We start from the raw sequence: 26648 nt of genomic DNA, 5'->3' as shown, positions 1-26648 counted from the left end.
TTCAAAATTATTTCACATTCAATCTCTTCCGTCCACATTTCCCTGTTTGTTTGCTGTTGTTGGGTCAATCTCTTTGGTCTTGCAACGCCGCCGTCTATTTGTCAGTCTTTCACACCGTTTACGAAATTTTGACTAGGTGATTGACAACGACATTGCCAAACTGAGACAGGTGGTGGTTTAATTATATGTGTCCTCTGTCTAAAAATTATTGGAGTTTTGCTCGCGCACGAGATTATTATGTCACGTACTTGTTTTGGACTACAAACCGAGATTATTATGGCACGTACGGCACGTACTTGTTTTGGACTACAAGTCCCATGGATATTTTCAAAAACAAAGATCTCGCTTTCACTCGAAAACACGCGAGGGTGACACAGTGCTCAATGGTTGTTGTTGTTGGGAAAATGGCGTCCAACGTAGAGGCCCCGGAATCTTGGTACCTCGCCCTTCTCGGCTTTGCAGAACATTTCCGCACCTCAAGTCCACCCAAAATTCGTCTGTGTGTACATTGTCTTCAAGCGGTTTTCCAATTTAAACCTCCGCAAAGGGTGGAGGCAAGAACTCATCTTCAACTAGGCTCGGTCCTATATCATCATACGAAGAACAGCGAGCTCGCGCGGAGCCACTTGGAGAAAGCGGTGAGGAGGGAGAGTTTGGAAAAGCTCGTGGATGGAGTCAGAGATGCGCTCATCGGGGTCTCGTATAGTGAAATGGGAAAACGTTATATTGCTAGCTTTAGATCCTGACCCTTTGATCATATCATTCATATGTAATTGCATTCAGAATATTATTTGTTAGTTAGTTAGCATGATAGTTTAGCCGCCAGTCCTATTGCATCTACTGTAGCTAGATAGCGTCACTGTGTTACAAGTTGCAAACAGTTGATTACTTTGACTAAGTTATGCATCCATAATGTGTATTTTGTCTCTAACATCTCTTTTCTTTTTAGTGGTTCATATCACAACAAGTATCCTTTTCAATTCTATGGTTTCAACCCCAACACTTAGCTGGGGAACAACACAGTGCTTGGTCCTCTGTAACTCAGTTGGTAGAGTATGGCGCTTGCACCGCCAGGGTTGTGGGTTCGATTCTCATACATAAAATGTATGCATGCATGACTGTAAATCGCATTGGATTAAAGCGTCTGATAAATGGCATATAGTATGTTACTAACTAGCATTACAATGTGTGTTTGCTGTTCCAAGCACATCTCAGTAGTCAAATTCTGGATTAAATGTCAAGATTATGTGTGTATTGCTAGGTATTATTACTGCAATGTTGGAGCTAGGAACACAAGCATTTCACTGCACCAGTGATAACATCTGCAAATCTGTGTACCCAACCAATAAACTTTGATTTGATATGGCTTCCTTCACTGAATATCTCAGATCCCACAGTTTGAAGATGTTAAATTTGAGGCTGCAAGTCTTTTATCAGAACTGTACTGTCAGCAGGTACCGGTAAATAAAGCTAAAATACATTTGAATGCTTTTGCTGTCTGGAGATCCATTTGAAAAACATGTTTATATGCAAGTGTAAGGTTGAATAGTTATGACTCTGTATTTGCTGTTTTCAGAATCTGGTGGATTCTGCAAAGCCTTTACTGCGAAAGGCAATCCAGATCTCACAGCAGACTCCCTATTGGCACTGCCGCCTGCTGTTTCAACTGGCGGTAAGTTGTGTTGCGCTTTATTGTAAGTACTGACTGAACGGAATAGTTGTAGTTTTTATTTAGCCCTTAGGCCGGACAAAGTTGAATTACTGCCCGCCTTACTTTTCAACACACCCCGCAAAAGAAAATCAGATGTGTTATTTTTTGGCCAATATATGCGGCGCATTGTTTATAATGCACTGACCTTTCTCCCTTGAGGCTTTCCCAAGTTGATGCACAAGAGACCAAACAGCCACGGATCACGTGCTCAGAGCCTCGGATTGGACAGTGAAATAGGTTAAACGTGGGTCGTCTCTCATAAACAAACAGTCGGTTAAATTAATGGTTAATGCATCATTTTCAGATCTATTAAAAGCGATTAATAGACGAAACAACAATGTCATTGAACCAATTGACTGGCCAGAGATCAGGGCATTCATCAGCAAAGACGCAGTGCAAGCTGATAGTATTTTGAACATTTTACATTTTAGTCATTTAGCAGACGCTCTTATCCAGAGCGACTTACAGTTAGTGAGTGCATACATTTTTCATACTGGCCCCCCGTGGGAAACAAACCCACAACCCTGGCGTTGCAAGCGCCATGCTCTACCAACTGAGCTACACGGGGCCCTATCTACCAGGGCCCAAATTGAAGTCAAAATGATTGATGAAATTGAAGTGTGTCAGCTGTATGGTGATTTGCGATTCATTACTTACATTTTACCGGTACTACCAGTAGTAGTAGGCCAACCGATAACACCAAGACGGAATGCGTTTGAAGTGATGATGCGCCGCCGAAAACAGCTAGCATGTCCAGCAAAGTATATCGCCAGTGGCACGCACACACTTCATGCAGATCAGCAGCTCCACAATGTTGTGATCGACTGTCTCCAAGGTGGGGGCTTTTCGTGGCAGCCAGACGAGACAATCGAAGGAGGATGCGGTGAGCAAAGTTACTGGGCTCGAATTTAGTCAAGCTTGCTCTATATAGATTGCTGCTTCTAATTGTGCATGTTATAAACAACATTTTCTATTTTGATGATGATAGGCTATACTCTATGGCTGGATTTATGTATTTTTTCCAATGCTACATTCATTTGGCAGACCTAACTTGATTGACCCTCTACAAGGCCTAGTCTATGAGAGGCCTAATCATATTTGTATGAATATTTTGTTAACGCCTATAGGCTATAGAGATGCATTCAGGTAATGAACTAATTATTATTATTACAGTCCCCTGTAGCTCAGTTGGTAGAGCATGGCGCTTGCAACGCCAGGGTTGTGGGTTCGTTTCCCACGGGGGGCCAGTATGAAAATGTATGCACTCACTAACTGTAAGTCGCTCTGGATAACAGCGTCTGCTAAATGACTAAAATGTAAATGTACAAATTATACATCAACATTTTAATTTGATTACAATTATTTATTGTCAATCATTCTTGAATTAGAAAAAAATATTAAATAGTCTACTCTGTTACCCAATACATCACATTAAATTACGAGATTGGATTGCACTTTTTCCAGTGTTACATTCATTTGACCTAATTCGAATGATTGCCCTTTATTAGCAATATCATATTTTTCATAGAAACGGTAGTCTATGATAGGCCTTTATATTTGTATTGTCTTAATTTGTTAAAGCCTTGTTAGGCTATACAATTAAGTAGATTAATGAACTGATAATACATTCATACATTACTTTTTTCCCAATCATTTTTGAATATGATAGGACGTATAATAGAATGCAATATTCTATGTGAATAATGTTCATTAATGTTAATTTGGGTATTAATAATAATAATCTGATAATCAGGCTGAAATGTGATATTTCTCCTATTTGTCATGTCCATGTAGCCTGGACATTCGTTACCCGATTATCAAAAGCACTCTGGTATATGAACCCCCATCTAGAGAAGTTTAGCCATACCAGACAGATTCCTGCAATTACCAAAAGGCCTTAGATCCTACAACAGATACCAGGAAACACGACACAAGGCATCAAAACTAAGTCAAGATCAACTTCGGGATCATTGCAGTCAGCTCTCTTATCTCAATATCCCAGCACTGAGCTCACCGGAATCACTTCACAGGTATTTAAATGAATGTATTGTGTCATTTTTCTATATCAATTAAGTTTGTGGCACACTACTACTCCTTGTAGATTCATGTCAAACATACTGTTTCTGATATTGTAAAATGTCACAATTTATTCAGGAAATGTAAAAAATGTATCTTCAAAAGTAAGTGTAAGCTTTGTGTTAACCTCTCAACTAAAACTGCCTGTAATCCTTGGTCACATTAGATTTTACATTTTAGTCATTTAGCAGACGCTCTTATCCAGAGCGACTTGCAGTTAGTGAGTGCATACATTATTTTTTTCCATATTTTTTTTCATACTTGCCGCCGGTGGGAATCGAACCCACAACCCTGGCGTTGGAAGCGCCATGCTCTACCAACTGAGCTACACGGGGCCCATCTCAGAGAAGATGTGGTGCGTCTAACAGAGTCCATAGCAGCTTATGCATCCCACTTGGAGAAGGTGAATCAAGCAATGGCCAGACGTCACCAACAGCCCACTCCCCTATGTTTTATGCTACACTGTGAGAGCATCATGCGGACCGGTCAGCCCCCAGTACAGCACTCTCTTACAAGCTTTGGAGAAAGTGCCCCAATACCACCCCCTCTTTCTACTGGACTTTGCTCCTGAAGATAGATTCCAGAAAAGGAAATGGATTGACAACTTGAAACTTCCATTGACTTTCACTTTGTACAAGTATGCCTGTGGTAACTACCTAGGCACTCTGGCATTCAAATGGAAGGTATCCTCACATAGCAATGGTGTTCATGAGACCAGGCAAGCGTCTGTCATCTCCCCACTGAGAAAATAAATACAAACATACCACACTAGAGCAATGCAAAAAGCATTCCTGAGCAAATACGCACATGCTGCCAAAGTGAACACCTACTTCCTGAGAGAAATGTATTGGTTTCTGACAGATGACAAGAGTTCATCAAATGATGATGAACAGGGCCTACTTGATGAGAGAGTATCCTTGTTCCTCCTTGATGGTGATGACCCAGACCTGATTATGGATTTACGGATGAAGTACAGTATTATTTTAACGAATACACAGCTCAGGTCAACGATCGCAGACATGGGGAGTACTTGTACTTACCTTTTGCTATATCAGTGGAGGACTTGCGTGACACAGTGGAAAAGCGGCTTCCACCAGAAACTACAATCCCATCAATACAGTGGCTAAGACTGCAGTTTACACCCAAGAATCCATGGTCCATGTCTGCTCTCCAGTACACAGGAAGGTTTGACCTCAAGTTCATGGTCCAGTCTCGGGTGATAAGAATGGGACATCAAGACTCTGGTGCAGTACAGTGGAACTACATTAAACAGTTTGCCTGCATGTGGCAGAAGGACTGTGAAATGTTATGTGTGGATGATAAGGCAATCATCCCTGTCGGAGAACCTGGCCAGCCTATAGGGACCTGTAACAGAGGCAGACATCCAAGCATTGCTCCTGTGAGTGGGCCAGTTCTAGCAGCTGCCAACCATGATTACCACATCAGTGGTCTTGTACCATCTGTCATGTTGATCCCAGACATCCCAGCATCTCCATCTAGTTCATTCTATGTCACTGTCAAGGACAAGGCTTTCCAGCCATCCAGCCCCCTTCGAGACACAGTTGAAAATCTCAGCATCCTCAGAGGAGAGAACTACAGTGAAGATGATGTCTCTCTCAACAAGTCAATCTTGATAATTTCAATCTGATGGTGGGCCATACCACATAACCACATATGCCTCTGTTCAAGCATGCCACACACTCCTGTTTGTTCAACTGGATCTTGACATGCTTACCGCCTGTAGAACAGCACCAGGTGACAGCTGGGCCAACCCTGCCGAGATAGTTAATTCCCTTCTAAACTTGGGGCTTCAGGGAACAGCCCTGGCTAGGGAGAAGATGGAAGAATCAAATGAGAAGCGTGTGAAGACGTGTAGCACAATGACAAGCCTACGTGAAACAGCCACCAAACAACTAGACCTGAAAGAGGCTTTTGAAAAGAGTATCCATCCTGTTGCAGCTGAGTGGCTGGTTGGTTTGAGCGCCTGAAGTGGAAAGGAACACACGTAGAAGTACATCAGCCCGCAACACAGGAAGAAATTGCCAATATTGCACAACAATTCAACATCATTTGTATAGAAGTTGACATGATGCATGGACCTCAGCAGAAAAGGCCTTGACAAGGAACCGTACAAGAAATTCCAGGACAGACATTTCAAGATGTCACAATACATGGTACAGATCAAGAAATGCGAGGGAGAAGATCCATGCTGGTACTGCTTAATGAGTCCTCCACGCTTGCCAGAAGAACTTAATTTAAGAAATTAAGGTTTGCGCCTGATCCAACATTGACAGCAGACAGACGTGAGTACCAGAAATGTATTGATCTTTACAGCTTGGACACCACTGACAATGATAGGTCTTCTCTGACACCAAATATAGAAAATGTAAAGATGAGTGCTGCCATGGTCAGTGCAAAGGTGAGAGGGACCATCAACTGTGTTGAATGTGAGAAACCAAGGTGCTTGTATGCCAAAAGCAAGCTGTCTAAAGAAGAACAGAAAGCAGTCCAACGCATTCGGGATGAGAACATCTTTACATGTGGTTTAGAGCTTTTCCAAGAAGACAATCCATATATATCGAGCAGATAGTTGCTTTCAAGAGGCTAACCTGTGGAATGCAAGTGGAGGCGCAGTATTACTCAGCAATCACAGTGTCATTCCCAGATGTGTGTGTCCATTGTGGATGTCCAGATCTTCTTGAGGGGGAAGAGGTGGTGAGGCTCAAACAATAATTCTGACATGTCAGGCCAATGTGCCCAGTGTGTAAGCAAGAAGGAAAGGAGTTCATTACGAGAGCTCTTATAAATCTTAAAAAGAAATGAACACCCTAGAGACCAGAATAAACAACAAATAAAGGACAAAACAGACCATGCTGTTGAACAGTAAAAAGCAGCAGGTGATTGTGCTATTGCCTCTGACCACAGAACATTGGCCGTCATTTTCATTTCCAGACGATTCTACATGTTGAATGGCCATTGTTTGTTGACACCCAGTAGGTGATCTACTGCACACGGCCAACTTTAGTTATGGTGTATTGTGAAGCTGTTTAAAAAATAAATAAAAAATCAGGAATAAAGAAACCGTCACAAGTTATACTTCCCATTGTGTTTCATTTCTCATGGTTATAACAACATTGTAACATCTGCATTATTTTAAAGAAAAATAGTGTAGGTTTTCGCATGGAATAATATAACTCTTGAAGCTCACATTAGGTGTAGAGCCTGCATAAGTGTCTAGGACAATGTGGTAAAGTACTGTTATTCCTTATCCACTTAATGTTTTTTTTTTTTTTTGCTCGCTCGCCTCACTTTTCTGGAGGGGAAATCCGTTAAACAGTGAATCAATTTTGTCTGGCCTTATTTTACCATGTATGTCAACTGAGAACACATTCTAATTTACAGCCATGACCTGGGGAATAGTTATAGGGGAGAGGAGAGGGGATGAACGAGCCAATTGGAAGCTGGGGATGATTAGGTGGCCATGATGGTATGACGGCCAGATTGGGAATTTTGCCAGGACAGCGGGGTTAATACCCCTACTCTTACGATAAATGCCATGGGATCTTTAGTGACCACAGAGAGTCAGGTCACCTGATTAACGTCCCATCCGAAAGACGGCACCTCTCTGTTGGATGTTTGGTTGTAGACTGATACATTGCAATGCATTGAATTTCTCTTTTTTCTTTTTTTTCCTATCAGCAACTGCACACTCTGGAGAAAGACCTTGTCTCTGCCTGTGACCTCCTAGGTGTCGGTGCTGAGTACGCCAGAGTGGTGGGCTCGGAATATACCAGGTGCTGTAACCTTGATGCTCTGAACTATTTACTTTTTATGTCCACATTGATTCATCATTGAAACGAGCGATGTTATTAAACATGCCCTCCAATAGACTTAATTTACATTTTCCTATAACGATAGACTGAATAGGTGATGTATGTTTTCACAGAGCACTGTTTCTCCTGAGTAAAGGAATGGTAAGTCTCAAATTCTTTGTTATGAAAATGCATAATTTTTAATGGCTGTTTGCATTTTAGTAAGGATCAACAGATATCTTGAGTATGATATGTACTTAAAGTGATACTTCAGGATTTTGGTAATGAGGCCCATTATCTATTACCCCAGAGTCAGATGAACTCGTGGATACCATTTTTATGTCTCTGTGTCCAGTATGAAGGAAGTTAGAGGTAGTTTCGCGATATACCATAGACTTCCTTCCAGTCATTGCGCTAGCACTAGTTAGCAACTTCCTTCAAACTGCACACAGAAGCATAACAATGGTATCCACAAGTTCATCTGACTCTGGGGAGGGTCTCATTGCCAACATCCCAAAGTATTCCTTTAAAGCAGAGAAATAAAACATTATTTTGCACTGGATAATCCATACCATAATGTGTCTTTTTGTCCTGTGTATCAGCTCCTACTGATGGAGAGGAAGCTAGGGGAGGTGCACCCTCTGCTCACTCTGTGTGGGACCATCGTGGAGAACTGGCAGGGAAATCCCATCCAGAAAGAGTCTCTCAGGGTCTTCTTCCTGGTGCTGCAGGTCACACACTACCTGGACGCTGGACAGGTAAGGACTCCTCTTGGCCAAGACCAGGGTGCACAACACATGTCATGGATAGTGAATTAAGGACACCCATGACAACAGTGGTGCACCCCTGGTCAAAAATAAATACTTTCCCTCTAGTTTGTATGGTAATTGTTAAGTAGTTACATTGATAGTGACCCCTTCCTTACGTTGTGTGCTGCAGGTGAAGAGTGTGAAGCCCTGTCTGAAGCAGCTGCAGCAGTGCATCCAGACCATCTCTACACTCCACGACGATGAGATCCTGCCCAGTAACCCGGCTGACCTCTTCCACTGGCTGCCCAAGGAGCACATGTGTGTTCTCGTCTACCTGGTGAGCCCCATCTCTTCCTCATTCACCTGATACCTGAGGACTGATTCCGCCATAAATACTTGTGCAGATCTGAAAGGATTGGACGGCTATATTGTGGTAATAGCAACATTTTACATGGTAATAACTAGGGCCGGAACGATACCAGTATCCCGATAGTAAACAAAACAAAAAGCGGATTTAACGTCTTTACTAATGTTGGAAACAAACATCATGTTTTCATCCAGAGTAATATGTATTTATTTTCCAAGCTATAGCACACAATATTTTACATACATCAGGTTTTTAAAGGTCTGCTTCGTGTTTTCATTTTTGCCATGGATAAAGTATTGCGATACTGGTATCGCCACAGCCTAAGTAATAACCAGGGTTGGGTAGGTTACTTTTTAAATGTAATCTGTTAGTTACTGTCCAAAGTTATAGTCAGTAACGTAACTTTTGGATTACCCAAACTCAGTAACATAATCTGATGACTATGATTACTTTCCCCTTAAGAGACATTAGAAGAAGACAAAAAGGATCCATCAAACACATTTGGTGTGTCATCATAGTGGTCTCTGAATTGTGGTCAGAGTCACTCAGGTGGAACAAACTTAAACTTGCGCTTTTTTTCAATGCTGAACTTGTCATTGAGAAAACAGAAAGGTGTCATAATGTATATTTTTTGCAAACATCCTTTCTGAATTTAAAAGTAATCCAAGAGGTAATCATCTATTTTTTCAAAAGTATCTGTAATCTGATTACAATATTTGTGCTGGTAACGGATTACAGATAAAAACTATTTTTTACATAGCTTATTACGTGTAGTCAGTTACATCCCAACCCTGGTAATAACCTTGTTCTCTATATGTTCCAGGTGACTGTCATGCACTCCATGCAAGCAGGGTATTTGGAGAAGGCACAGAAATACACAGACAAAGCGCTCATGCAGCTTGAGAAACTAAAAAGTAGGTGAATTGAAGCCCACTTATCTCGCCTCTGTTTAACACTTACTGTTGTCTAAAACATCTTCTTGACTCCATCTATTTCAGTGTTGGACAGCAGTCCCATCCTCTCCACGTTCCAGGTCATTCTGCTGGAGCACATCATCATGTGCCGGCTAGTCACTGGTCACAAGGCCACCGCATTACAAGAGGTAATGTAGAAGCAACTGTAGACCCATTTTATTTATGTGAAACCTTACTCATTCACTCTGAACTGTGCGAAGTTATAGTGGAAAGTTGAATCAAAGTAACTACTGGACTATATGTGGTCCTCTGTAGCTCAATTGGTAGAGCATGGCGTTTGTAACGCCAGGGTAGTGGGTTCGATCCCCGGGACCACCCATACGTAAAAATGTATGCACACATGACTGTAAGTCGCTTTGGATAAAAGCGTCTGCTAAATGGCATATTATTATTATTATTTTTATTATTATTATTACAGTGGGGGGAAAAAGTATTTAGTCAGCCTCCAATTGTGCAAGTTCTCCCACTTAAAAAGATGAGAGAGGCCTGTAATTTCCATCATAGGTACACGTCAACTATGACAGACAAAAAATCCAGAAAATCACATTGTAGGATTTTTAATGAATTTATTTGCAAATTATGGTGGAAAATAAGTATTTGGTCAATAACAAAAGTTTCTCAATACTTTGTTATATACCCTTTGTTGGCAATGACACAGGTCAAACGTTTTCTGTAAGTCTTCACAAGGTTTTCACACACTGTTGCTGGTATTTTGGCCCATTCCTCCATGCAGATCTCCTCTAGAGCAATGATGTTTTGGGGCTGTCGCTGGGCAACACAGACTTTCAACTCCCTCCAAAGATTTTCTATGGGGTTGAGATCTGGAGACTGGCTAGGCCACAACAGGACCTTGAAATGCTTCTTACGAAGCCACTCCTTCGTTGCCCGGGCGGTGTGTTTGGGATCATTGTCATGCTGAAAGACCCAGCCACGTTTCATCTTCAATGCCCTTGCTGATGGAAGGAGGTTTTCACTCAAAATCTCACGATACATGGCCCCATTCATTCTTTCCTTTACACGGATCAGTCGTCCTGGTCCCTTTGCAGAAAAACAACCCCAAAGCATGATGTTTCCACCCCCATGCTTCACAGTAGGTATGGTGTTCTTTGGATGCAACTCAGCATTCTTTGTCCTCCAAACACGACGAGTTGAGTTTTTACCAAAAAGTTCTATTTTGGTTTCATCTGACCATATGACATTCTCCCAATCCTCTTCTGGATCATCCAAATGCACTCTAGCAAACTTCAGACGGGCCTGGACATGTACTGGCTTAAGCAGGGGGACACATCTCGCACTGCAGGATTTGAGTCCCTGGCGGCGTAGTGTGTTACTGATGGTAGGCTTTGTTACTTTGGTCCCAGCTCTCTGCAGGTCATTCACTAGGTCCCCCCGTGTGGTTCTGGGATTTTTGCTCACCGTTCTTGTGATCATCTTGACCCCACGGGGTGAGATCTTGCGTGGAGCCCCAGATCGAGGGAGATTATCAGTGGTCTTGTATGTCTTCCATTTCCTAATATTTGCTCCCACAGTTGATTTCTTCAAACCAAGCTGCTTACCTATTGCAGATTGTCTTCCCAGCCTGGTGCAGGTCTACAATTTTGTTTCTGGTGTCCTTTGACAGCTCTTTTGTCTTGGCCATAGTGGAGTTTGGAGTGTGACTGTTTGAGGTTGTGGACAGGTGTCTTTTATACTGATAACAAGTTCAAACAGGTGCCATTAATACAGGTAACGAGTGGAGGACAGAGGAGCCTCTTAAAGAAGAAGTTACAGGTCTGTGAGAGCCAGAAATCTTGCTTGTTTGTAGGTGACCAAATACTTATTTTCCACCATAATTTGCAAATAAATTCATAAAAAATCCTACAATGTGATTTTCTGGATTTTTTCCAGAAAAGGCCTCTCATATTTTTAAGTGGGAGAACTTGCACAATTGGTGGCTGACTAAATACTTTTTTTTCCCCACTGTATATGATGGGCATTTTCCTGCCCATTGACAGTTGAGATAGGATGGAGAATAGAGGCAGCATGTCATTTATAAGGATGATTACTTTTTCTCCCCGTATCCCAGATCTCCCAGGTCTGCCAACTGTGCCAACAGTCCCCCAGGTTATTCACCAATCACGCTGCCCAGCTTCACACTCTACTAGTGAGTATTTTAAACCTTCACCCAGAAGACCCTCAATTCACTGCCTTGAATAACACAGTTGCCACCCCACTTCTCTAGCTGGGACGACTGTATCTCTAAAACACTTAACTTTGTTTATGTGCTGTTCCATTTCTCAGGGCCTATATTGCATATCTGTCAACTGTATGGACAATGCAGAGGCACAGTTCACCGCCGCTTTGCGGGTAAGTGACGTAAGTCGTAACGCTAAGCTTATTATATGGGTTTATGTCTGCATGTGTTCAATATGTTTTACATTGTCACATTTTGGGTAGTGATAGTGAGTAAATCTGTGTGTTTCCTTTCCAGCTAACCACACACCAGGAGCTGTGGGCGTTCATTGTGACAAACCTGGCCAGCGTCTACATCAGGGAAGGAAACAGACACCAGGAGGTTAGTACACACTCTATTCATTTTTACTCAAAAGAAAGTATTGTCAACTGTATTAACTTCGTTCTTTCTTTTAAAGCTCTACAGTCTCCTTGAGAGGATAAACCCTGATCACAACTTTCCTGTGAGGTGTGTAAGCGCGTATTGCATAACAGAGATTTTAATGGTTACTCAATCTTGCTTTTGTAATCCAAACACATTCTCAGAGCCAAATACCTTATTTTTGAAGGCTAAGTGTGCAGCCTGTTGGTGAGAAGGTGTATTGACTTCGAGTTGATTGACGTGTGTTTGTGTTGCAGCTCTCACTGTCTCCGTGCTGCAGCCTTCTACATCCGAGGACTCCTGTCCTTCTTTCAAGGACGCTACAACGAGGCCAAGTAAGTCTCCCCCACCTCCTCTTTTACTGAGTTGCTGAGAAGTGTCCCATAAGTTCCTCAAACTTTCAGTGGGAATTGGGAAATAATAATTTTGTGATAATATTTTTATTGCAGACGGTTCCTTAGAGAAACTCTGAAGATGTCCAACGCGGAGGACCTGAATAGACTGACAGCCTGCTCACTGGTTCTGCTAGGCCATATATTCTATGTACTGGGAAACCACAGGGTAAGATCACTCCACAATGGTCACAAATTGATCTTTTGCCAGAAACATCTACCCTGCCCCTGTTGGTTTATTTATTGGTATATTCGGATCCCCATGAGCTTTTGCCGAAGCAGCAGCTATTCTTCCCGGGGTCCACAAGTAACAAGACACTGATAGACAAGGACAGTCACACAAATTTAAAATACAACGATATACAAAAAATACAACTAAAAACATGTAATAATAGTACAAACAATACAATGAAAAAAAATGTGTGTCTGTGTCCCAAATACAAACTTTTCACCTTTTGTTGTCCATGCCGTACTGTGTGTATGTATACATTTTATTCAACGTGTGTGCGGCAAAAGATTTTGCTTCTGTAGGTTGCATAACAATATGTTGTTGTTTTTGTCCAGGAGAGCAACAACATGGTGGTTCCAGCGATGCAGCTGGCCAGCAAGATCCCGGACATGTCTGTCCAGCTGTGGTCCTCTGCCCTTTTAAAAGGTACGCCCACACCTGCACATTTTCTTTGTCTTTGGATTGAGCTTCATTGCTCCCTACTAGGCTTAAAGTATTTGAGGTAGGTTTCCTTGACCACATTGTTTTTGTCTTGTCCCGGTAGATCTGAACAAGGCCCTGGGAAACACCATAGACGCCCATGAAGCAGCTCAGATGCACCAGAACTTCTCCCAGCAGCTTCTCCAAGACCACATCGCTGCCTGCAGCCTCCCCGAACACAACCTCATCAGCGTACGTATCAATTTATCCATGTTAACTTTCTATCTTTCATTATTACTGCCGTCAAGGTTGTGTATTGTAGATAGATGATCTAGCTTGTTTAGCTGTGTTTTTCTGTCTGTCCTTTTGTCTTGTCTATCCATCTGTCTGTATGACTGTCTATCTGGCTCAGATGGGTAATTAATAACTCTAATCTGTCTCCTCTGTAACAGTGGACGGACGGCCCACCACCTGGGCAGTTTCAAGCCCAGAACGGCCCAACAACCAGCCTGGCCAGCCTGCTATGAGCATCAGGCTCGTAACACAAGGGCTACCTTCCTTCTGGCCTCAAAGATGTCTAGAATTGAACCATAGTTTCTTTCTGTCTTAGGAAAATTAGAGGGGGAGTGTGAAAACATTGTAGCAGTTATATGATAAATGTATTAATGTTGGGGGGTTTTCTCCAGCTTTTCTTTGTATGAATGCAATTTCTCCTTATGCATGGAAGTTCCTGATATTGATTCACTCTACACGTGTTGCTAACCATCTGCTGAGGATTTTCACAGCTAGTCATTGTTTTGCACCACCCCATCCTCATGAATTAGTAGGTACACTTGGCATCACTTCTCATTTATTGAACCAGTAACATGTTTTGTTTCATGATAAGTTTGGACTTGGATCTGAATGTTGAATTGGTAGTGTTGTTGAGCTAAAGGGTTTACATTTCTTGCTGAAAGACTGCAAGAGACAATAGTGAAAGAATTGAATGTACAAGTGCAGTTACTTAATGGACCCTGTTGAGCTTTTATTTGAAAAACCTGCTTTGAGAGACTTTCTTTGTTGTAACATTTGGCCTGTCATAGATTAGCAATTTGCCCGTTTTGAAGATGCATCACAAACTCAACTATTGTCTGTACATATGAACTACAGTTAATTTAAGTTCCACAGATCATGAAGTAGGACATTTTTTGAACATACAAGGAACTTCAGATAAAGAAAATCAATATTACTTTTTGTAATATTAGAATTTGTCTTTATAGTTCTAGTTAAGGGTTTTCTTTACAATACATTGTATCGATATGCCACATGCGAAACCTTTATTGTACAGTGACATTTTATAACGTAAATGTAGTCAAGTGTGTAATGAATTTTAAACTATCAGATGTAGTATTCCAACACAATGCTTGAAAGTTAAGTCAATCTTAATGGACACATCAGAAGCTTGAGTACTTGCCATATTCTATTCAATGCCTATACTTTTATTGCTTGTTTTAATAATTTTTCTGACAAAAGTGAGAATAAACATGGTATTTGCAACCATCATTTTGCATTGTTTGAGAAAGTGCGTCAGTGGGCAATCTTATCTTTAATTCATCAGGACTTTTCCCACAAATGTACTGAAAATACTACATGCATGCATGTAGCATATAATAATTTCATACCATGATAACCTATGTCCACATGATCCATAGATGAGAGTGCAATTCACCTGAGTTAACTGATTTGTAAATGATTGACCGCAACTCCCTGCATAATGCTGTGCTGTGCGTGCATCAAGACGAAAGTGAAACTGGGCCAACGGGAGCAATGAAAAGAACGATCAAATAATCAACAAAAAAATGCCCAGGAAAAGGCATGTGCCTGGCTGATGCTTCATTCAATAAGAAGTTTGCACTTTGCACCATTCAATGTATTCTCTAATTATCTTTGTAATCATACATAGAACAAACATTTTTGCAACCACTTCAACTAAAGCTGCGTTTACACAGGCAGCCCAATTCTGATCTTTTTTCCACTAATTGGTCGTTTGACCAATCACATCAGAGCTTTTCACATCAGCGCTTTTTCAGAGCACTGATTAGTGAGAAAAATATCATAATTAGGCTGCCTGTGTAAACGCAGCCATAGTAGACGAAAATCCGGGACACTCAAATTAGTATAATATGTTACATATGGTATGTTTTAATTTGTGTATGTCCATCATCCATTTGTATAATATGTTACGAATTACAATTCGTACAATATGTTACGAATTTTCAATATGTATTATATGTTAAGAATTCGCTGGTAAGAATAATTATTCTCAGTGTGAGTAAAGATGCTACAACACAGGCCCCATATTAATACTAGATGCCTCTGTTTCATGTGATATTGCTGCATTAGGAATCTGATGAGAAGCAGACAGAGAAGTCTGTCTCTATCATTGAGGATCAGTGGAGGCTGCTGAGGGGAGAACGGCTCATAATAATGGCCGTAACGAAGCAAATGGAATGGCATCAAACACCTGGAAACCATGTGTTTGATATATTTGATACCATTCCACTGATTCCGCTCCAGTCAGTACCATGTGCCTGTTCTCCCCAATTAAGGTGCCACCAACCTCCTGTGTTGAGGATATGCAGGACAAGTCTGTCTCTGTTGTTATGGATGTGCAGGAGAAGTCTGCCTCTATCATTGAGATAGTGCAGGAGAAGTCTGTCACTATTGTTGAGGAAGTCCAGGAGAAATCTACATCCTCCAAATGCTCTGCCATCTTTGCTTCAACCAGCCACGGTGTGGAGAACAGTTCCATTGAGGAAGGCAATGCCCCCAGTCCCTTCCATCCCTCAGGACACTGGTAAGAATCATTATGCTGTTATTCTTAATGTGAGTAAAAAATGCTCTACTAAAATTAGATACCTCTGTGTGATGCTGCTTCCCAAGAATGAGCGGCAGAGAAAGGAGTCTACCTCTATTGTTGAGGAGAGACAGGAGAAGTCTTCCTCATCTATTGTTCAGGAGGTCCAGGAACAGGCTGCCTCTTCCACATTATCTGCCTTTACCAGCAAGAAAAAGTCTGCTAAGGTAGGGAACAAGTCATCTTGGTCCCTTGCAGCACGTCCATCCCATGGGGAGGATTCAGAGCTGGCTGCACAGAGGGAGTCTCCGAAGAAGGAGAGGCTGTTCTACAGGCTTCACTGGACGAGGAGCATTGCACAAACACAAAGATCCGGTTGAGAGCCAACAAAATTGCTTCAGATTTTAAGACGGAGCAGCACAAGATCAAGAAGCTTGAGGCTGAGAAGCTGGAGCTGAACGGCCAATCAGGAACAGAGAGAAACCAAGGATAATTTCTGATCCAACTGGCCTCAGCTGGCAGAGGAACAGGGCAGGAGCCAGAAGCTATGGTGAAAGAGCTATGCAATGGTGAAAGACCTATAAGAGTTTAAGTCTGCTTCATCTGCAGATAAATCTCAAAGTGACCAGCTGAAAGAGAGAGAGAGATCTCTGAAAAGTGAGATCTGAGCTCCCAAGTGCAGGCCTTCCTTCAGGTCAATGCAGAAATGAGTCTGAGCGCTGTCGAAATGACCTCTGAACTATCAAAGGAAAAGATCAGGAGACAGAAGCTCCAGACTCAACTCGAGGCGGCCAAGCATCAGAGTGTGCTGGAGGAGCTTTAAGAGACCAGAACAGTCTGCAGTGACCTGGAGGAGACATGTGGCCTCAGAGATGGTCAAGGCTGAGAAATTCCATGAGAAGAGTCTAGCCCTGGAAAAGAGCAAGCAAGAACAGAGTGACCTAACTTCCAGCCTGCAGGCCGAGCACAGTCGCTGCCACTGCCTGGTTGTGGAAGGTGAGGCCATGGTCAAAGACCTGAAGTCAGCTTTGGACACAGCGAAAGTATACGGTGTCCAGCTGAGTGAGAAGCTCCAGACAGAGAGCTCAGCACGTGAGGCTCTGAAGTCGCAGCACCAAGCCCTGATGTGGCAGCACCAAGCCCTGATGTGGCAGCACCAAGCCCTGATGTTGCAGCACCAAGCCCTGATGTGGCAGTACCAAGCCCTGATGTGGCAGCACCAAGCCCTGATGTTGCAGCACCAAGCCCTGATGTGGCAGCACCAAGCCCTGATGTTGCAGCACCAGGAGCTGGAGGGTGATGGTCTCTAAACATCAAACCCTCCTAGCTCAACATCACAGCCTCCAATCTAAGCTCCAGGACATTGAGGCAGACTACCAGGGCCTCCAGACCAAACTCCAGACTCTGACCAGTTAGTACAGGGCCATGCAGACAAAGAACAAGGCCTTGAAGTCCATGTGCAAGAGCCTTTACTCTGACCACCAATTTCTGATCTCCGAACATAAGGCTGTCCTCTCACAGCAGCAGCCCCTCCGATCAGAGTTTCAGGAGCAGCACCATAAGCTGCAGTGGCAGCAGCCGGACCACTGCAGGGTGGCTGCAGCCCTCTCAGAGGACTACCAGAACCTGGAGAAAGTGCTACAGACAGCTGACAGAGTGCTGGGCCAAATAAAGAACAGTGACATTGGTTTACAAGGACACTATGGGAGGATGCTGGGAGACTGTGCCAAAAAGTATTATTGCCCCACTAAGGAAGAGGAGGAAAGGCATGCTGGTACCAGGGCAGAGGCATCTTTGCTCCAGGGTACTCTGCAGCTGCTGGACCACAGAGAGAAGAACAAAGCAAGAGGCAGCCAAAGAGATATGACCACTCGCAATACTTGTACCAAAGACACTGGGCCAAAGGAACCCAAAATGTTTGGCCCCGCTGAGGAACGGGAGGAAATAAATGCCAGGAGGAAGGCCAAGTTGTCCTTGCTCAAGTCTACTCGTGGCTGCTGCAACACAAATATAAGAACAAAGAGAGAAGCAGCCAAACAGATATGACCAACCGCAATCATTTATTTTTATTTAAGGATTTTTGTTAGGCTAAGTTGTGGTAAACAGCTTGGTTTACTTTGTATGAATGTTATTTTCCTTATGCATTGAGTTTACTGATATGAATCCACTATGAATAATAAAATTGCTGCTGCTAGCCAATTCCTGAGGATTTTCACAACTAGTCATCATTTTGTAGGACAACATCCTTTTGAATTCAATAGTAATATAAGGGACCCGAGTGGTGCAGTGGTCTATCGCAGTGCTAGCTGTGCCTCTAGAGATCCTGGTTCGAATCCAGGCTCTGTCGTAGCCGGCCGCGACCGGGAGACCCATGGGGCGGCGCACAATTGGCCCAGTGTCGTCCAGGGTAGGGGAGGGAATGGCTGGCAGGGATGTAGCTCAGTTGGTAGAGCATAGCGTTTGCAACACCAGGGTTATGGGATCGATTCCCACAGGGGGCCAGTATGAAAAAATAATAAAAAATAATGTATGCACTCACTAACTGTAAGTCACTCTAGATAAGAGCGTCTGCTAAATGACTAAAATGTAAATAAGATTAGAATTTCTTGCCCATCAAGTACAGTTATTTAATGAACCAGCAGGGGCCCCATTTGAGCTGTGTTTTGATAAACCTGCTTTGAGACAGTGAATTTCAGTAACATTTGGCCCTGTCATAAAAACCCATCTGCCTTTTTGAATATACATCTCAAACCCAGAACTATTTTTTAATTGCCACAGTTGGAAATCCAAAATATATAGACACAAAGTTTGAATACTTGCCATATTCTATTCAATGCATGTGTTTTTAAATTATTATTTTTGGATAGAAGTCTGAATAAACATAGTATTTGGAACCAAAGTGTTAGGGAATGTTTGTCAGTAAGTGTACTTAGTGTTTATTAGAACTGAGTTCTATGTTGAGAACTACACTACCGGTCAAAAGTTTTAGAACACCTACTCATTCAAGGGTTTTTCTTTATTTTTACTATTTTCTACATTGTAGAATAATAGTGAAGACAACTATGAAATAACACATATGGAATCACTTAGTAACCAAAAAAGTGTTAAACAAATCAAAAAATGTTTTTATTTGAGATTCTTCAAATAGCCACCGTTTGCATTGATGACAGCTTTGCACACTCTTGGTATTCTCTCAACCAGCTTCATGAGGTAGTCACCTGGAATGCATTTCAATTAACAGGTGTGCCTTCTTAAAAGTTGAGCCAATCAGTTGTGTTGTGACAAGGTAGGGGGGGTATACAGAAGATAGCCCTATTTGGTGAAAGACCAAGTCCATATTATGGCAAGAACAGCTCAAATAAGCAAAGAGAAACAACAGTCCATCATTACTTTAAGACATGAAGGTCAGTCACTACGGAAAATGTCAAGAACTTTGAAAGTTTCTTCAAGTGCAGTCGCAAACACCATCAAGCGCTATGATGAAACCGGATCTCATGAGGACAAGCCACATGAATGAAAGACCCAGAGTTACCTCTGATGCAGAGGATAAGTTCATTAGAGTTACCAGCCTCAGAAATAACAGCCCAAATAAATGCTTCACAGAGTTCAAGTAACAGACACATCTCAACATCAACTGTTCAGAGGAGACTGTGTGAATCAGGCCTTCATGGTCGAATTGCTGCAAAGAAACCACTACTAAAGGACACCAATAAGATGAAGAGCCTTGCTTGGGCCAAGAAACACGAGCAATGGACATTAGAACCAGTGGAAATGTGTTCTTTGGTCTGGAGTCCAAATTGGAGATTTTTGGTTCCAACCGCCGTGTCTTTGTGAGACGCGGACACTGTGAACGGATGATCTCTGCATGTGTATTTACCACCATAAAGCATGGAGGAGGAGGTGTTATGGTGTGGGGGTGTTTTGCTGGTGACACTGTCTGTGATTTTATTTAGAATTCAAGGCACACTTAACCAGCATGGCTACCACAACATTCTGCAGCGATACGCCATTCCATCTGGTTTGGGCTTAGTGAGACTATCATTTGTTTTCAACAGTGCTCAGCATATGTGGGAACTCCTTCAAGACTGTTGGAAAAGCATTCCAGGTGAAGCTGGTTGAGAGAATGCCAAGAGTGTGCAAAGCTGTCATCAAGGCAAAGGGTGGCTATTTGAAGAATCTTAAATATAAAATATATTTTGATTTGTTTAACACTTTTTGGGTTACTACATGATTCCATATGTGTTATTTCATTGTTTTGATGTCTTCACTATTATCCTACAATGTGGAAAATACTAAAAATAAAGAAAAACCCTTGAATGAGTAGGTGTTCTAAAACTTTTGACCGATAGTGTATATTGAGTTCATCATGACTTTTCCCACTACCATGTTCGCATTGGGCACACACTGGTTGAACCAACGTTGTTTCCACGCCATTTCAATTAAATTACGTTGAACCAACGTGGAATAGATGTTGAATTGACGTCTGTACCCAGTGGGTTGTGATAAACATGCAGTACTTTTATATAGCCTACATACATTTATATTATTTAGATACATTGACTTAACTCCTTATTCACACAGTAGTCATCTATATTCATATTGTACTGTGCAGTTACTTGGGAATAATTTCCTTTATAGTTATCATTATATCGCTTTCATAAAATAAATTGTCCCCAACTAACTACACAGTACAATACATGAGCCCATAAAGACAAGACAAGACATCTTGTATCTTGTAGGTCCAACATGACATTGGGCTCCCGAGTGGCGCGGTCTAAGACACTGCATCTCAGCGCTTAAGGCGTCACTACAGACCCCCTGGTTCGATTCCAGGCTGTATCACAACCGGCTGTGATTGGGCGGCGCACAATTGGCCCAGGTTTGGCCGGTGTAGGCCGTCATTGTAAATAAGAATTTGTTCTTAACTGACTTGCCTAGTTAAATAAATAACAAATTCAGAGTTGAGTTCATTTGGGGAGAGTATCATTCAGGCACAGGACAGAGGAAGATATATTTTTAAACTTCACTTTGACTGATGCGTCTGATTTGTAGATCTCGTTTGATGTTACTTATTCAGGGGAATGCTGAAGCCCTCCTGATAATGAATTACTGCAGGGATAAATACCGACCTAAGGGTCAGACAGTAATGGTCACATGACTGTCTTTGTTACCAGTCAGACATGCAGCTGTTATGGTTGTCTTTCCTTTGATATGACTTGCACACTGAACAAGTTTACAACAATTGCTGATCACCCAAAAAACTGCAATCATTTGATATCAATCAGCCTCTCGGTTTTGTACGTCATTTTAGAAAGTAATATGTTGTTGGATTTTAGGTATTTTTATAAGTGTTGTTGGGCAGTGATACTTGATAGGTGATAAGTGTCAGCGTAAACAGTTCTGAAAGGAGAAGCTTCCTGCCAAATAGTGAGTCCTGTTGATCGTTACAGGGAGGGGTACTTCCTTGTTTTGCTACTGTACTACAGTGGGGATTAAGTTGAAAGTGCCTTGTTGCTTTAAGCCAGTGTCACACATTGTGCCAATATTGATATGAGTCGTCTTTTTTTGTACTGGTTTGAAGCACAATTTCTCAATTTTCTCTAAAGAACAGGTTTCTGACACTTCACACATCGCTGGACATTTGGCCCCAATTAAAAAAAATTTAGCAGAGTGCATAGGTACTGTATAATTGCTCCTGTTTCTTGCTCCTGTGTTTTCCCACACTGCTCCATCTAGGGAAGGGAATGTCACCAAATCCTTTAGAAGAGGATGCCAACCTTATGCCACCGGAATTCTTTTGAACTATTTTTGAGATCACACAACAAATTAGGTCTCAAGAATGCAGTGTCCAGACAAGGGCATTGATTTTGTGTGCCCTTAGCTTTTTTGGATCAAACCTGAGAGTCCAGGCATAAGATACACTTTTGGCCAATGTATGCGATTGCATGTTTGAATTCATAACTGATTGTAATGAGGGCACCAATGTTAGTTAGTTTGAAGACACTTCTATCGGCCCAGTTGATCAGTATTAGGTTTGGTTCACTTCAGATTGGAATTTGGTTCACAGCATTACTTAGTCACAGGGATAATATTGGTATCACTGCAGTGGGATTGTGATATTGATAAGAGTCAATAATAGCGATATTCAGGGCTTGAATTGGTGGAATTTACCCCAAAATTGGATGCTTTTATTCCGCCCCCAGTTCCCATTTATGTTACTTGTCTCCCATTCCGTAGTCTCTCTCTCTCTTTCCCTCTCTCTCTCAATAACTGATATGTCTGCACTGAGATACTGTACCAAGATCCTCATGCCCCCAAAAACAGGAGAATTATTGGGATTGGTCCGGACTCATTGAAGACATCACATAGTACATTCATACTTCTGGTATGTTCCACGTTGGTATGCAACAATATTGTGTTTGTTTGTTCGTTGTTGTTGTTTGCTGTTGTATGGACTGTGAATGAGGGAGTTGCCCATTGGTTGTTTTGGGGAGGGTTCAAAGCACTGAATTGTCAAGTGCCATGATGACAACATGAGAAATATCTACACATCAAAAACCAGTTTCCAATGACTAGCTATAGGCCTAAATGTTTACATAAAAAAAATATATAGATATTTGTTTCATGGAGAGCCAATAATTGAAATGTTTTATGACATTAATTAATGTTGGACATTGATAATTGGTAAATTGACAATTGATTACAGCATTGGTGTGAGGTAGAATGATGGCAAGTATTCCTGTGGTGGTGGTGGGGCAAAGCATTGCAATGATGAGACGGATGAGACAGAGGATGCTAGGCTACTGAACACTGGACATTTTTTCACACACATGATGTGCTCAGTGGTCTTAATGTACGCGGACTCGGTTGCCACCTTGTGTGACCACATGCGCATGCTTAGTGATGTGACGCAGTGTTCCATGTGTGAGAGAGCAGCTCATTATTTGGCAACCGGAGTGGCAGCGGGCAGGGCTGAAGAGGGGATCCCCGGGATATTTTTTTTTTTTTTTTTTTTTTTAAACATCGAATTACGGGAGTAAATAGTCTGTCAAAACAAGTGAAAAGCTAAAGGGAAAGCGCTACAGCGACACCTCTTCTCCGTAAGTTAAAATATAATTTCAATTGATGGGTAAAAGTAATATTGATTTTTAATTTAGTCAAGTGGACAAAGTTAAGTTTATTTCCAGTCGTTAACGTAGTTAGCTATCCTTACCTAGCTGGCTAACTGCTGAGTGAGTGCTAGCCTAGGTAATGGTTTGTGTGTCTCTCGCTAGCTGTAATTAGCTAGCCACACACACTTACTACAAGCTAGCGACTGCAAAGTCAGAACAAACCGCCTCAAAAGTCAAAGAATGCATGTAAACTTGTACCGGTTAATGTTTTAAAAGTCGGATACAAGTATTTTCTTTACAACATGCATTAAAGTAGTCTAAAAACTAAAAATGTGTTTCGACTCTCAAAAAAGCGGTTCCTTAATTTTTTTTGTGACCGAATCCCGGAGTGGTTGTCTGTCTGGACATGCGATTGTCCGAGCGAGTTCGTTAGCTAGCCAGCCTGTTTATGTTAGCTTGCCATGAGTGGGGATTTGGTGTCCGAATTTGGTCAATCCCACCACTTACTGGTTTATATACACGAATTATTATACACTGTAAGAAGAAATGTAACCCAAACGCTATCAGGATGTATTTAATTATGTTAATAATTATGTTCCCCGTAATATTAATCCAGTGCCAGCTATGCTAATTTGCGACGCTAGTTAGTTTGTGCTAGCTCACGACCTGACTTAAACTAACTGTTGTTAGCCAGTTGGAACACAGATTTGGTTGGACTGTGGTGGGAGACAGAATAATATAATCTTATTTTTTATTTTTTTACTGTATCACAAAATAACAAAGGATATTCAATAATTGTATGTTTGCTATCAGAATTCGGCATTCTGGCAGAATTGCTTGAACGAATTTTTATTTTGATGGGAAGTTGAATGTTATCTCGTCAATTTAAAAGTATATATATATTATTTATATTTTTTTTATGGTGGCCGATGGTACTGTCCCTTAGTGTGCGCCCCCATTCAGTATGGCAGGCAAGCAGTTATCATGTTTCTGTGTCATGATAAATGTACCCATTTGGGTCGTTCCATGTCATTTCAGCAAGCCATGACACCCACCATCTCAGAATGTTCTGAAATCGTTTCTGTAGTAAGAAACAGATAATATTAGCATTCCTGCAACATTATTTAGTTAAAATATAATTTGATCTCTGAGAAATTAAGCTAATTTATAGGATTCATATAATATTATAGAACTTAACATCCAATTTGAATCAAACTTTTTTCTAACAATGAGTAAGACATGACGAATCCAAAGAAATTGTCAAAGCCACCCACAGACCCCATACACCCCACGCCAATCCCACCCCAGCAATGAGTGTATATAGCAGGCCTGGAATTTTAGGGGTGAGGCCATTTGGTCTTCAAGAGATGCCCAATCTGCCACGGCACCAAGAACATCTGCTAGGGCACCAAGGCCATTAACCAAAATATCAAATTAAATTGATTTCTAAAATTGAAAAACAGTAGCTATTTTGTTAAGAAAAACCTAAGTGTATGTAATTGTACATAAATAATTAGCCTACATGTTCAACCAGTGTGTGCCCTATGCATGTTGGCTACAGCCCATCATGTCCAAACCGATGCTGACATGAGGGAGGCGCCTGAAAATGTAGCCAAACTTTAATGAGACTTTTAACTACATATACTCAACAAAAATAATAAACTCTACATGCAATAATTTCAACAATTTTACTGAGTTACAGTTCATATAAGGAAATCAGTCAATTTAAATAAATTCATTAGGCAGTAATCTATGCATTTCACATGCTTGGAAGCCAGGCCCATCCACTGGGGAGCCAGGCCCAGCCAATCAGAATGAGTTTCTCCCCACAAAAGGGCTTTATTACAGACATAAATACTCCCCAGTTTCAGCAGGTGTCCAGGTGGCTGGTTTCAGACGATCCCGCAGGTGAAGAAGCCGGATGTGAAGGTCCTGGGCTGGCATGTTACACGTGGTCTGCGGTTGTGAGGCCGGTTGGACATACTGCCAAATTCTCTAAAATGACGTTGGAGGTGGCTTATGGTAGAGAAATTAACATTCAGTTCTCTGGCAATAGCTCTGGTGGACATTCCTGCAGTCAACATGCCAATTGCACGCTACCTCAACTTGAGACATCTCGAGTGGCGCAGTGGTCTAAGGCACTGCATCGCAGTGCTAGCTGTGCCACTAGAGATCCTGGTTCGAATCCAGGCTCTGTCGTAGCCGGCCGCGACCGGGAGACCCATGGGGCGGCGCACAATTGGCCCAGCGTCGTCCAGGGTAGGGGAGGGAATGGCCGGCAGGGATGTAGCTCAGTTGGTAGAGCATGGCATTTGCAACGCCAGGGTTGTGGGTTCAATTCCAGTATAAAAAATAAAAATAAATAAAAATGTATGCACTCACTAACTGTAAGTCGCTCTGGATAAGAGCGTCTGCTAAAATGACTAAAATGTAAATGTAAATCTGTGGCATTGTGTTGTTACAAAACTGCACATTTTAGAATGGCCTTTTATTGTCCCCAGCATAAGGTGAACCTGTGTAATGATCATGCTGTTTAATCAGCTTCTTGGTATGTCACATCTGTCAGGTGGATGGATTATCTTGGCAAAGGAGAAATGCTCACTAACAGGGATGTAAACAAATTTGTGCACAACATTTGAGAGAAATCAGCTTTTTGTGCGTATGGAAAATTTCTGGATCTTTACAAATATAATGTAGGATCATTATTAATATCTAAAGGCTTGATTCTGTCGACATATTTGAGGCATGTTCGTTCCAATTGGAGAGAAAGGCCAGTGCCTGTTGCGCATTGCAAGATCACCCACCTTGCAATCTGAGCTGAGGCAGTCAACATTTTAAAACTATTTAACCATAAATGTAATTCTTTAAAACCTGGATGTTTTTTTGTCATGAGGCATGTCTTGCCATGTTCCGACCATAGGAATGTTAAGGAGATTCTTTTAGAAACACTTCTTCATATGCCATTGAAACCAGTATTTCTCTCCATGTCAACTTTCTTTCATTGTCCAGCAGCCAAAGACACAATCCTAGTCATATTTACAACCCATGCTCGTTGTTACGTCTTTAGATCTTTTACATTTCAGAAGGATATTTTCATCTGTCATATGAAACCGCTTGCATTTGCGGGGCACTTTTGAGAAAGGAAAAAAAAAATCACCTGATAGCAGGAACATCACCATCTAGTGGTCTTAACCTGGTAATATCAGGATGTAGGACAGGACATAAACCTAACAATTTCAATGACTAATTTCTCTGAACAGGGGAAAAAAACCATCACCAAATTCACTGGGAATACATTACATAGGATGAAGAAACAATGCTCAGAGCTGCAGCTCCATACTACTTGTCAGACATACAGAACTGATACTATACACTGA

At 41.7% G+C, this 26648-nt stretch overlaps 2 protein-coding genes across 11 annotated transcripts in view; both read left to right on the top strand.

Moving 5' to 3' along the window:
- Positions 1-317: 317 nt before the first annotated feature.
- Positions 318-14865, top strand: LOC311137759 (MAU2 chromatid cohesion factor homolog; the record flags this gene model as incomplete). 4 transcript variants are annotated; one of them, XM_084172339.1, is made up of 19 exons in its annotated part: positions 318-638; positions 950-967; positions 1389-1460; positions 1577-1672; positions 7487-7581; positions 7734-7761; positions 8202-8357; positions 8539-8685; positions 9539-9629; positions 9714-9817; positions 11755-11832; positions 11970-12044; positions 12160-12243; positions 12320-12369; positions 12540-12617; positions 12732-12843; positions 13239-13329; positions 13448-13575; positions 13776-14865. In XM_084172339.1, 19 exons carry the CDS (start codon positions 318-320, stop codon positions 13848-13850), a joined length of 1899 nt encoding a protein of 632 aa, XP_084028465.1. In that variant the 3' UTR covers positions 13851-14865. The 4 variants fall into 4 exon arrangements, with proteins under 4 accessions (XP_084028465.1, XP_084028466.1, XP_084028467.1 ...); XM_084172340.1 differs by having other exon boundaries at positions 377-638; positions 1389-1454; XM_084172341.1 differs by having other exon boundaries at positions 377-638; positions 11970-12035.
- Positions 14866-23175: 8310 nt separating this feature from the next.
- The window catches only part of LOC311137462 (transcriptional repressor p66-alpha-like), a 44388-nt gene continuing 40915 nt past the window's right edge, over positions 23176-26648 (top strand). For all 7 annotated transcript variants that reach the window (XM_084171990.1, XM_084171991.1, XM_084171988.1 and 4 more), the window contains exon 1: positions 23176-23259. The gene's annotated coding sequence lies outside the window, so the exon portion shown is untranslated. The remainder of the gene's footprint in view (positions 23260-26648) is intronic.

Source organism: Coregonus lavaretus (assembly GCF_964263955.1).
Source record: "Coregonus lavaretus genome assembly, chromosome: 11".
In the NCBI taxonomy this organism is placed as follows: Eukaryota; Metazoa; Chordata; class Actinopteri; order Salmoniformes; family Salmonidae; genus Coregonus; species Coregonus lavaretus.
Note: the sequence above shows the minus strand (reverse complement) of the source record. Positions and strands in the feature narration are given on the sequence as shown.